Genomic DNA, 13,935 nt, shown 5'->3' on the forward strand with positions numbered 1-13,935 from the left:
TTGGAGGACAGAAGGACAGGGGGGAATAGCACATTGTGTGGGGGGCAGGGTGTTGGGTATGTCGAGGGAGAATGGAAAGAATCTGGAAAGGGAGAGAGAAAAGGAGAGATGCAGGGGGAGGTAAATGTAGAGGGAGTGAGAGAGATGAGTGAAAGGTAGAAGAATGTGTGGGGGTTTAGTGTGGTAATGATGGAAACAAGTAAGATTGTACACTGAGAAGTCTCTCTCTCACACACACACACACACACACACACACACACACACACACACACACACTAGAACATGTAGGACAGATTCATACATCAACTTTCACATGGTGGGTTAGGGCCAGAAATATGTGTGTTATTAGGTCAGGGTTTGTTTGTGTGTGTGTGTGTTCCTATCCCCTTTCGTTCTATCATGCTGCCTTGCACGTTCTTTTGAGTCCTGGGGTAAAACTAGAGCACTTACTAACACTTCAGTGTTCAGTCTGACCCCTAAGCTTAACACACACACACACACACACACACACACACACACACATACTAGGAGAGTTCTGACAGATTGAAGGTGTGTTGTGTGTACATGAATGTAACCTGTATGTGAGCCTGTGTGTGTGTGTCTGTGTGTCTGTGTGTGCGTTCAGGGTCTGCCTCTCACATCCTTCCACATGATGTAAGCCCCTCTTCCAAGAAGTGGAGGAGATTACATGATGGACTGTGAATTACAAAGATGACTGTTTCTCATCACACCGAAGGCATGTCCTCTTTTTTTATAACGCATACAGCCGCTAGTGAAAGTCTACACGCCTTACAGGCTTCACATTTTGCTGCCTTAAAATGTCATCTAAAAAAGGGTTATAATTGAGATTTTTCCTAATGATCTACGCGACCTACTCCACATTTTTCAAAGGAAAAGAAAAACGATATAAATATTTCCAAATTACACCCCAAAAAAAACGAAATGAGGAAGTATTGATTGCCTTCCCACCCCAGAGTTAATATTTGATGGAAACACCTTTGGCAGCCATTACATGAAAGTGAAGCGGCTCGTATTGTCATTCACTCTCTTTCATCCTAATTCTCTTTTGATCTATTTAAATCTCTCACTTAACCTCTGTCTTTCTCTCTCTCTCTCTCTCTCTCTCTCTCTCTCTCTCTCTCTCTCTCTCTCTCTCTCTGTCTTTCTCTCGTCTCTCTCTGTCTCTCTCTGTCTCTGTCTTCTGTCTCTCTCTCTCTCTGTCTCTCTCTCTGTCTCTCTCTCAAAACATGCAGTTACATCAGAAAGTGGTAATTATTTAAGTGAGCTGTGTTACAAGTTACCTACCCATTACCCACTGTGGTTCCACTGAATCTTTCATACGGTCAACTTGTTGCAATGTGTCGTTGTCACTTGTTTCCGCCACGTCTTAATCGGTGATTAGGCTAAGTAATAGCATAGTTGTATGTCTTTAAATTCATCCAGCCCTATAGATTAAGCTAACCTAATCTCCCGCTCCACTTTCTCTCTCTCTCTCTCTCTCTCTCTCTCTCTCTCTCTCTCTCTCTCTCTGCAGCCATAGAGACCCAGAGCACCAGCTCGGAGGAGATAGTCCCCAGTCCCCCCTCGCCGCCTCCTCCCCCGCGAATCTACAAACCCTGCTTCGTTTGTGCGGACAAGTCCTCGGGATACCACTATGGAGTCAGCGCCTGCGAGGGCTGCAAGGTGAGACACTTGGCCGTGCTCTTTTTCTGTCCGTCCATCTCGCGTTGTATCTCTCTGTCTTCACCTCCCTCCCGTTTGCCCGCTCGCTCGTTCTCACTCTTCCCTCTCCTCTTCCTCTCTCTCGCTTTGTGCCCCAGGACTTGGGGAACCTGAACTCTCAGGCCAGTGAATGACTTCAAATATCAGTCAAGTGCTGAGGAGAGTTTTAAAGCATGTACCAGAGTTATACACCATTGCCATAACTGTGTCGACTGCCTATTCTGACTATATTGCCTGGAAAAGCCTCCCGCTACCAGATTGAGCACCAGCTTGCAATCTGAAGTATCCTAAATAATTGAAGGCTGCCAGCATCTAAATGTATATTGGCCCTCCATTGGGACTGAGGTAAAGCACAGGTTAGTGCTAGCCTAACTAGTGCGCGACTACACAGTCCCCCTGCCATGTGTGTGCGTGTTTGATGTTTAGGTAGGCGCACAGTCCTTTCCTGTTCCCACACAAACCCTTCTTCTATCTCTCCTGGAAGAAAACGCACATCTTCATTAAATTTGCATGTTTTTTTTCTCCCTTTTTTTCTTTTCTTGGTTGTTTCTCTCTTTTGGGTCCCGGGAGGACGTGTATCTGTGGTCTACTTTTCATTTTTGTATTTTTTTGTTGTTGTTGCTGGAGGCTTCTCTCTCTTCTTTTTTTGTCTTCTTTTGGCTTTTTCTTTTTTTTTGCAAATTGGAACGCTCATTCCCCACACACACTCATCCCCATTCACAGATTTAGGGAAATTGGCTGTCTGCAAATGTGCAGTCGTTAGTTGTCATCCCTAATAACAGAGCTGTCAAAACAGCAGAGGAACACTAATCAACATACGCATCCAGTATAATCTATTGATGTACGCAGGCTTTCAAACCTGATGAGTATGTCCACAGCCGCGTGGTAATATTGATTGACCCCTTTTGGATAAAGATAAGCAATTAACGACTGTATAAAATCAATGATTAAAAATACTGAGCTATATTGTATGCCACGTTTTGGGGTGAATTATATATGTATACGAACACAACAGATTTTGTTTAACCTCTAACGAGGCACAACCCCGGATCCGGGATCCCCCCCATCAAAAAAGCTGACTAGCATAGCCTAGCCTAAAGCCACAGGGATATCATATAATCAAATGTTCATGAAATCACAAGTCCAAGACACCAAATGAAAGATACAGATCTTGTGAATCCAGCCATCATTTCCGATTTTTTAAATGTTTTACAGGGAAGACACAATATGTAAATCTATTAGCTAACCACGATAGCAAAAGACACAACTTTTTTTTCTCCACCATTTTTTTCCTGCATGGGCAGCTATCACAATTTCAACTAAATAAAGATATATATAGCCACTAACCAAGAAACAACTTCATAAGATGACAGTCTGATAACATATTTATGGTATAGCATATGTTTTTTTAGAAAAATGTGCATATTTCAGGTATAAATCACAGTTCTACATTGCAGCTGCAATCTGAAATAGCGTTGGAAGCAGCCGGAATAATTACAGAGACCGACGTCAATTACCAAAATACTCATCCTAAAACATTTCTNTACAGAGACCGACGTCAATTACCAAAATACTCATCCTAAAACATTTCTGAAAAATACACAGCATACAGCAAATGAAAGCCCAACATCTTGTGAATCCAGCCATCATTTCTGATTTTTAAAATGTTTTACAGGGAAGACACTATGTAAATCTATTAGCTAACCACGTTAGCAAAAGACACCACCTTTTTTACTCCACCAGTTTTTTACTCCATCAGTAGCTATCACTAATTCGACTAAATAAAGATATATATAGCCAATAACCAAGAAACAACTTCATAAGATAACAGTCTGATAACATATTTATGGTATAGCATATGTTTTTTTAGAAAAATTTGCATTTTTCAGGTATAAATCACAGTTTACCATTGCAGCCACTATCACAAAACTCACCCAAAGCGACTAGAATAACTACAGAGAGCAACGTGTATTACCTAACTACTCATCTTAAAACATTTCTGAAAAATACACAGCGTACAGCAAATGAAAGCCCAACATCTTGTGAATCCAGACAATATTTCAGATTTTCTAAGTGTTTTACAGCGAAAACACAATATATCGTTATATTAGCATACCACATGAGCTAACATCACCCCAGCATTGATTCAAGGCAAAAAGCGCGATAACGTTATCACCACCAAAATATATAAATTTTTTCACTAACCTTCTCAGAATTCTTCAGATGACAGTCCTGTAACATCATATTACACAATGCATATAGAGTTTGTTCGAAAATGTGCATATTTAGCATCACAAATCGTGGTTATGCTATGTAATCAGTCAAAACATGGCATGCATTCTGGCCGGCGCCATCTTGGAAGGGCACCTAAGTTTACGATTATTTATCGATTAGATTGACAAAAAAAATACAGGTTGGACAGCTAATGAAAGATGCATTGGTTATTAATGCAACCGCTGATTTAGATTTTTAAATTAACGTTACTAGACATACAGTGTGCGTTACAGCCAGACTTATTGGCCGCAATATTGGCCGAAAAATGCGTTTACATTTTTCCACATAAATACGGAATAAAATCATAAATAGTTCTTACTTTTGGACGAGCTTCCATCAGAATCTTGGGCAAGGTGTCCTTTTGTCCAAAAGAATCGTTGCTTTGTTGTAAAACGTCCACTTCAACTTCGGAACTAGCAGCTAACAGTAGCTACGTGGCACACACATGTCCAAATCCTCAAACGCAATACTACGAAAATTCCGAAAATAGCAATATACTCGCATAAACTGATATAAATCGGTTTCAAATAACTTCGTTATGATGTTTCTAACACCTATACCGAATTAAATTACAGACGGACATATCTAAGGCCGATAACTGAGCGTTTCAAAATGCTATCCTGGGGTCTTGCGTTGCGTAATGGCGGAAGTCGAAAAGAGAGCGCACCTCGTTCCTTGCCCTTTTATAAGCTCTGAGAAATACGTAGAAACACCATTCCACTTCTCATTGGTTACTGACACCCAGGGGAAGGCGGGTGCAGTTCATTTCGATCCATAGGGCACACACAGAGCTTTAAACTGATCCGAGATCAGAGCCTAGTTTTCAGACCTTCGCATGTCCTGTCATGATTTTCGCTGTAGAAAGAGTTCTGGTTCACCCACAGACATAATTCAAACGGTTTTAGAAACTAGAGATTGTTTTCTATCCAATAGTAATAATAATATGCATATTGTACGAGCAAGAATTGAGTACGAGGCAGTTTAATTTGGAGACGCAAAATTTCGAAGTTGAAACAGCACCCCCTGTAGTGACAAGAAGTTTTAACAGGTAGTCATTTTTCTTCTCGAAGAGGGAGGGTTCAAAATGATTGACACCCATGAAGATGGTTGTAAATAAAGTAGCCAAAAGTTTAGTATTTGGTCCCATATTCCTAACATGCAAGGACTGCATCATCTTTGTGACTCTACAAACTCGTTGGATGCATTTGCAGGTAGTTTTGGTTATGTTTCAGATTACTTTTGTGCCCGATCGAAATGAATGGTAAATAAGGTTTTGTGTCATTTTGGAGTCACTTATATTATAAATAAGAATGTTTCTGAACACTTCTACGTGAATGTGGATGCTACCATGATTATGGATAATGAATTGTGAATAATGATGAGTAAGAAAGTTACAGAGGGTCAAAGATCATACCCCCAGGACATGCCAATAATAGGGGAGGTTAGCATCTATAAAAGCCACTCTGAAATGACACTACATTATTTACCATTCATTTATTTTGGACACAAATTAATCTGAAACAAAACCAAAACGAACTGCAAATGCATCCAACAAGCATGAACAAAACGGACCCATAGGCTTTTATTTTGTATTTGTTTTATTTCACCTTTATTTTACTAGGCAAGTCAGTTAAGAACAAATTCTTATTTACAATGACGGTCTACCCCGGCCAAACCCTAACCCGGACGACGCTGGGCCAATGGGACTCCCAATCACAGCCGGCTATGATACAGCCTGGACTCAAACCAGGGTCTGTAGTGACGCCTCTAGCACTGAGGTGCAGTGCCTAAGACCGCTGTGCCACTCGGGAGCCCTGAAAGAGAGAAGCGTTTTCATAAAACCCTTTTGCACGGGCAGGAGAAGAGCAAACATTCCATTTCTACCAGATCTGACTTGTTTGTGTTCAAAATCAATGTTTGACCAAGCCACAGATTAGGTAATAAAACTAAGATATCCAATCAGATGGAACCAGCCGACATCCTAAAGAAAGGGGGTCACCTCTACGTGTGAAGACTTGAGGTGGTGGGCTGGGTACAATAGAGACGAGGCCGCATTCCTGAGACGGCACAAAGGAAATCCCTTGCATATACCGTGTCATCAGAGTACACTCTGAACCACTACACGTAACCGAAGAGATCGTACATGCGTGTCGATGGAATCCGAGTTCTCTTCAGGGAAGAAGTTTCGAATACGGATACCAATCACGGCTGTGGTAGTATTGTTCTCTCACACATTCCAATAGTCAGTCCGCTAGATACTGTGCGAGAGAGAGACCAAGATTTTGGCCCCTCAACAGGGGGAAGGGCAGACTGGCCCTTGAGTATTTTACTTGTGTTCCTTGGCCGTTTGCCATGCAGACCCAGAGGTGACAGAGAGCACATAGGGCAGAAGATTTAGCCATGTTACATACACACGACATACTGTGACCCCTGTGCATATACACACGTAATCTGTTTTGTACGCATGCATGCATGCATGCACACACACACACACCCCCCCCAGGCTGTTACCGGGGGCTAGGATTAGTGGTGCAGCTAAAGAGGCTTACAGAACGGGGAAGGCAGGACACGGTGTGATGTATGGAGTGGAATGGTGTACGGGTGTTGACCCCCCCACGGTAGAAGGTCACCGTAACGTGAGTAGATCCCCTGTCCCAGGTCGCACCAGGGTCAATCGCAGGCTCCCATGGGTCGGCCGGTGGCCAGGAAGAGATCAAGGATCCCATATCAGATATAGGTCCACAGTCCTGTCGGGCTGTTCTCTCTCTCCTCTCCTCTCTCATCCTTCTCTGCATCTCTCTTTTTCTATCTCTCTCCGATAATCTTTCTCTCTGTATTTTCATATTTCTTTTGCTCTTTATCGACCTGAACACTTCCCCCATGGCTCTCTTCATTCTATCTCGCTCTCGCTCTCGCTCTCTCTCTCTCTATCGCTCGCTCGCCGTCTCTATCTCATGCTCTCTCTCTCTCTCTCTCGCCGTCTCTATCTCATCTCTTATCGCTCGTCGCCGTCTCTATCTCATGCTCTCTCTCTCTCGCTCTCGCTCGCTGTCTATCTCATGCTCTGTCTCTTGCTCTCTCTTCCTATCTCTCTCTGTCATCCCCTTTTTATTTATAGACCCTTAACCCATGGGTTCCACAGGGCGTTCTGCCTGGCTGTAACCTGTGTGTGTGTGTGTGTTTCAGGTGTGTTTATGGGCAGTGTAGTTTGTGTTCCCCGACATCTGTCTGTGTACTTTTAACCCTCACCAAACCTTCGATCTTCTCCCCCGTTTTTAAATTCGGAGCGTTTCACTCTCGGAGCGTTCAGAGCGCGACACTAGACGCTCTGGCAAGAGGAGTAGGGTTGATCCGAGCGTTCTGACCAGCACAACGGTAGTCAAGCACCCAGGCTAACTGGCTAATGTTGGCTAGCTACTTCCAGACGCAAATGAGAGAGCACCTCACTCTGACCATTTTACACGCTGTAGCAGAGCTGGTTATCCAGAGCGTTGGTAACTGTTCTGCTGGCAACAGTTTAATTACGCTTTTTCTTTTTGCCGATGTTCAACGGGTGTTGAGCGTTCGTACATTTAGCAGTCGTTCTGCTCTCTGGCACACTCAGACGAGAGTGCTCTGAAATGGGAGTAGATAGCCAGAATTAACAATGTCCATTTGAGAACGCACAACGACTATACAACTTAAGCTAAGAATGATGTGAATAATCAAGTCAATAAACGTTGGGTAGTTAGATAGCAGATAGTTAAAATACTGCCTGGCAAGTTTGATGTATTAGTAGCCAACTAACTTTAGGTACCTAGCTAACTTTTTTACATTTTATTTTTTATTTGTATTTTTTCACCTTTATTTAACCAGGTAGGCCAGTTGAGAACAATTTCTCATTTGCAATTGCGACCTGGCCAAGATAAAGCAAAGCAGTGCGACACAAACAACAGAGTTACACATGGAATAAACAAACGTACAGTCAATAACACAATAGAAAAGTCTATATACAGTGTGTCCAAAGGAGGTAAGATTAGGGAGGTAAGGCAATAAATAGGCCGTAGTGGCGAAGTAATTAGAATTTAACAATTTAACACTGGAGTGATAGATGTGCAGAAGATTAATGTGCAAGTAGAGATACTGGGGTGCAAAGGAGCAAAAAATTATAAAAAAATATGGGGATGAGGTAGTTGGATGTGCTATGTACAGGTGGGCTATGTACAGGTACAGTGCTCTGTGAGCTAATCTGACAGCTGATGCTTAAAGTTAGTGAGGGAGATATGAGTCTCCAGCTTCAGTGATTTTTGTAATTCGTTCCAGTCATTGGCAACAGAGAACTGGAAGGAAAGGCGGCCAAAGGAGGAATTGGCTTTGGGGGTAACCAGTGAAATCTACCTGCTGGAGCGCGTGCTAATTTAATTTTGGATTGGAGATGCTTAATGTGAGTCTGGAAGGAGAGTTTGCAGTCTAACCAGACACCAAGGTATAGTGATGCTAGAGTAGTGAGTAGCGATGCTGGACGGGCGGGCAGGTGCGGGCAGCGATCGGTTGATGAGCATGCATTTAGTTTTACTTGCATTTAAGAGCAGTTGGAGGCCTCGGAAGGAGAGTTGTATGGCATTGAAGCTCGTCTGGAGGTTAGTCTACACAGTGTCCAAAGAAGGGCCAGAAGTATACAGAATGGTGTCGTCTGCGTAGAGGTGGATCAGAGAATCACCAGCAGCAAGAGCGACATCATTGATGTATGCAGAGAAAAGAGTCGGCCTGAGATTTGAACCCTGTGGCACCCCCATAGAGACAGCCAGAGGTCCGGACAACAGACCCTCAGATTTGACACATTGAACTCTCTGAGAAGTAGTTGGTGAACCAGGCGAGGCAATCATTTGAGAAACCAAGGCTGTTGAGTCTGCCGATAAGAATGTGGTGATTGACACAGTCGAAAGCCTTGGCCAGGTCGACGAATACGGCTGCACAGTATTGTCTTTTATCGATGGCGGTAATGATATCGTTTAGGAACTTGCGCGTGGCTGAGGTGCACCCGTGACCAGCTCAGTACATACCGGTACATACTGCTGAATTGCTATGCGGCTCGTAAGGATAGCATATTGTCAGCCAACGTAACGTGTAACTTATTTGAAAAGTCATTACTCTATTACCATTGCTCAACATTTTATTAACATTTGCCATAATTAGTTAACGCAATGAATTTGTATCTCGTCGGACTTCGGCAGCATATTTCCTGCCGCTTTCTTAAAATCTGAAAACATTCTGAAGCCACGCCCATTTTCTGAAGAATAGCGTTATGGGCCCTAAACGCACTGGGAAAGTGTCGACTGCTTGTGTACTTCGTATTATGGGGAATTTAGTATGACATCCGGGAACTTTTGGCATACTAACTATATCCATACTATGACCAATAAGCATACTACGTACTCAATTTACTTCACAAATAGTGCGGTTAGTGTGAGTATTCGAACACAGCTTTAATCCCCGTATTAGCACTTCTCTCCTGTAAAGCGCTAATTCCCCCTCTTTTATAATTGCTGTAGTTCCAGTATTGTTAAGTCTAGCTCCTGTAGTTTAGCCACAGTGTATTGTCTGATTCCAGAGCTGTAAGGTCTAGCTCCTGTAGTTTAGCTGTGGTTGTACTTCCAGTGCTCTAGGCCAGTCTTCGACCACGGTACCAGCCCTCTGCTGCCAGAACATTCTCCGCACCTTGCAATTACTGAGCTTCAGTCCAGGGGGATTTCAGGCCACTAACAGCTGTAGCTGTCAAAAGACAAGAGAGAGGAAACATACTATTTAGTGGGTGCATTTGTGTGTGTGCGTAGTACACCTCTCAACAGTGGTCCATATGTGTCATAGGGACTCCCATGTGCACAGAAGTGCTCTCCACTCAACCTGTCCCTCCCTTCTATACCATTTCGCCCCTTCTCCTCTTTCTCCTTTCACATCTGCAAATGCACCCTCAGTGGCTTGGAGGCTCGGAGGCGTCAGAGGTCACTAAGAGGGCTTTTCCACTGAAGGGCCGTGCCGTGAATTATCACGGTTCCTATTTAAATTCCGTTTGCCAATGGCCCACTTGATTCCTGGAACCAAGCGGGATATTCAGCCTCGATTGATATCTGGTACAGTCCTCGAACAAAGTAGGCTTGTGGGTGGGTTTACAAATGTCTGTATTCAATGATTGATGTCACGCAATGATGTCACAGTGTGTGTCGCGTTCGTTGTTAATACTCATGCACGAGTCAATGGTTCCATATATAAAAGAGAAGGAAAATCTGACTACGAACGGTACAGCTACACTAACGAATAACACTAGAGCAAAAACAGAATACTGGAAGGACTTTTGAGCATCTGGGCAGAGCCTTTCGACGCATAAGCTGGTCTTTCAACAGGCTGAAACTATGCTCTCTGCGCATGACGATACGTTGTGAATTTCTCCGGCTCTTTTCAGCTGTCTTCTGTTCTGTTCACTCTCCATTGCTGGCCACAAACAAAAATGTAAAAGGATGGCACAAAATAGCCAGGATAACGCCTCCACTAGATCTCCCGCCTCCATACTTAAAAATGGCAGTCCCCAAGGATCGCAACAATGTCGCTGTCGAATTGCGTCAACGGTCGCTCTCCTAAAATCGTCACTAGCAGTTTTTCCCGCAAAATGAAACTTAGTCCTGATTCCAGTTCCACTGCAAATGTAAAACGACCAAGAACGAACAAAGCTAGTTCTAGCAGGTTCCGGCACGGCCCGTCGCGATCTGGTTCCTCTAGTGCAGATATTCTCAAACTGGAAATACCGCAATGTCATCAGGGGTACGCTGAATAAAAATGTGATTAACTTTTTATATATATATACACCTCAGGATACCTGACAGCTTTGTGACATCAAATGGACTTTGGTGGTCAAGATGTGCTGGTATCTGTACTGATGGTGCAAAAGCCATGACAGGGAGACATAGTGGAGTGGTAATGCGCGTGCAAGCAGTTGCTCCTGATGCCACTTGGGTACACTGCAGCATCCACCGAGAGGCTCTTGCTACCAAGTGAATGCCTGACAGAAAATTATTTAAGACGGAGACTCTCTCCAATACAACCTAACATTGCAGAGTTATGTGCATCCTTTCAAGCACACCCTTCTCATTAACCTGTGGTGAGTTATTCACAATTTTTGATGAAAAAATAAGGTTTTATATGTAAGATGGTTAAATAAAGAGCAAAATTATTGATTATTATTATTTGTGCCCTGGTCCTATAAGAGCTCTTTGTCACTTCCCACGAGCTGGGTTGTGACAAAAACTCACACCCATTCTTATGTTTAATAAATGTATAGTGTGTGTGTGTGGCAGGCTTAACAATGATAGCAAAAAAAACGTAATTTGAGAGTGCGCTGACCATGGTGCTAGAGGGGGTATGCAGCTGGAGGTTTAATGTTTGAAGGGGTACGGGACTAGAAAAAGTTTGGGAACCACTGCTCTAGTGGACTTGTGCCGTCGAGGTATCCTGAGGTGTCCTTCCTCTCTGACCTCAAATCCAGGACCTCTCTAGTAAGAGTGTCAATAAGGCATCAGCAAACGAACCCAGCTGAATCCGAGATGGAAACTTACAGGTTAGAACCCTTATTCCGGCCCATAGCAGAATAAGAGAGAAAGAGTTCCTCCCTGAGACTGCATCCCAAATTGTACCCTTTTGAGAGGTGCCTTTTGGGACGTACACTTAGACGGCATAATAAAATCACAGCCCCGGACTGCACGAAGAGTGGTAGGGGAGTTTCACCATCACGGTGTTTGCACCGTGGCGAAGTCACCTAGCTCACCTCTTTCCACCATGATTATTTCATGTCGGCTGTGGTATGCGTTGGACGGGCTGTGATATTGTGATGCATATTTGAGGGATTGAGAGGGTGTCACTCTCGCACTCTCTTTCTAGGGAGTGTTGACCTGCGCTAGTCTTTCTAGATCAGTTCCTAGATACAGTTGAAGTCGGAAGTTTACATACACCTTAGCCAAATACATTTAAAACTCAGTTTTTCCTGACATTTAATCCTCGTAAAAATTCCCTGTCTTAGGTCAGTTAAGATCACCACTTTATTTTAAGAATGTGAAATGTCAGAATAATAGTAGAGTGATTTATTTCAGCATTTATTTCTTTCATCACATTCCCAGTGGGTCAAAAGTTTACATACACTCAATTAGTATTTGGTAGCTTTTAAATTGTTTAACTCGGGTCAAATGTTTTGGGCAGCCTTCCACAAGCTTCCCACAATAAGGTGGGTGAATTTCGGTCCATTCCTCCTGACAGAGCTGGTGTAACTGAGTCAGGTTTGTAGGCCTCCTTGCTCGCACACGCTTTTTCAGTTCTGCCCACGAATGTTTTATGGGATTGCGGTCAGGGCTTTGTGATGGCCACTCCAATATCTTGACTTTGTTGTCCTTAAGCCATTTTGCCACAACTTTGGAAGTATGCTTGGGGTTATTGTCCATTTGGAAGACCCATTTGCAACCAAGCTTTAACTTCCTGACTGATGTCTTGAGATGTTGCTTCAATATATCCACATACTTTTCCTACCTCATGATGCCATCTATTTTGTGAAGTGCACCAGTCCCTCCTGCAGCAAAGCACCCCGACAACATGATGCTGCAACCCTACTTTGTCTCTACTGACGCTTAGCTTGTTTGATTGCCTTGCGGAGGGAATAGCTACACTGTTTGTATTCGGTCATGTTTCCGGTCACCTTGCCCTGGTTAAAAGCAGTGGTTCGCGCGTTCAGTTTCGCGCGAATGCTACCATCAATCCACGGTTTCTGGTTTGGGAACGTTTTAATAGTTGCTGTGGGTACGACATCGATGATGCACTTTCTAATGAACTTGCTCACCGAATCAGCGTATTCGCCAATGTTGTTGTTGGACGCAATGCGGAACATATCCCAATCCACGTGATTGAAGCAGTCTTGAAGCGTGGAATCAGATTGGTCGGACCAGCGTTGAACAGACCTGAGCGCGGGAGCTTCTTGTTTTAGTTTCTGTCTGTAGGCTGGAAGCAACAAAATGGAGTCGTGGTCAGCTTTTCCGAAAGGAGGGCGGGGGAGGGCCTTATATGCYTCGCGGAAGTTAGAATYACAATGATCCAGGGTTTTACCAGCCCTGGTTGCGCAATCGATATGCTGATWGAATTTAGGGAGTCTTGTTTTCAGATTAGCCTTGTTAAAATCCCCAGCTACAATGAATGCAGCCTCAGGATATGTGGTTTCCAGTTTACATAGTCAAATAAAGTTCGTTCTGGGCCATCGATGTGTCTGCTTGGGGGGGAATATATACGGCTGTGATTATAATCGAAGAGAATTCACTTGGTAGATAATGCGGTCGACATTTGATTGTGAGGAATTCTAAGTCCGGTGAACAGAAGGACTTGAGTTCCTGTATGTTGTTATGATCACACCACGTGTGATAAAGCCATGACATCATTTTGGGGAATTTTCCAAGCTGTTTAAAGGCACAGTCAACTTAGTGTATGTAAACGTCTGACCCACTGGAATTGTGATATAGTGCATTATAAGTGAAATAATCTGTCTGTAAACAATTGTTGGAAAAATTACTTGTCATGCACAAAGTAGATGTCCTAACCAACTTGCCAAAACTATAGTTTGTTAACAAGACATTTGTGGAGTGGTTGAAAAACGAGTTTTAATGGGTTTTAATGACAACCTAAGTGTATGTACACTTTCGACTTCAACTGTAGCTGTAGCACGGGGAGTAGGGTCTCGCTCTACTGTTGTATCTGTGCCTTGTGTTTGATGCTGATTGGCCTGTGTTTGATGCTGATTGGCCTGTGTAGGGCAGCATGATCCTATAAAGCATCAAACACACACCACTAGCACAACAATAGAGACCTTTCTGTTTTAGTTAGTGCTTACTCCTAGTTCTCCATGGATTCCAAGTTGACCTGATACTAATGCCAGAT

At 43.4% G+C, this 13,935-nt stretch overlaps 1 protein-coding gene across 2 annotated transcripts in view; it reads left to right on the forward strand.

The window, feature by feature from the left end:
* The window catches only part of LOC112071869 (retinoic acid receptor alpha), a 131,886-nt gene that overhangs the window by 107,468 nt on the left and 10,483 nt on the right, over window positions 1-13,935 (forward strand). For both annotated transcript variants that reach the window (XM_024139300.2, XM_024139301.2), the window contains one exon: window positions 1,535-1,683. In XM_024139300.2, coding sequence (XP_023995068.1) covers window positions 1,535-1,683 — 149 coding nt within the window. The remainder of the gene's footprint in view (window positions 1-1,534; window positions 1,684-13,935) is intronic.

The sequence above is a fragment of the Salvelinus sp. IW2-2015 genome, unplaced genomic scaffold (genome assembly GCF_002910315.2).
Source record: "Salvelinus sp. IW2-2015 unplaced genomic scaffold, ASM291031v2 Un_scaffold1752, whole genome shotgun sequence".
NCBI lineage: Eukaryota > Metazoa > Chordata > Actinopteri > Salmoniformes > Salmonidae > Salvelinus > Salvelinus sp. IW2-2015.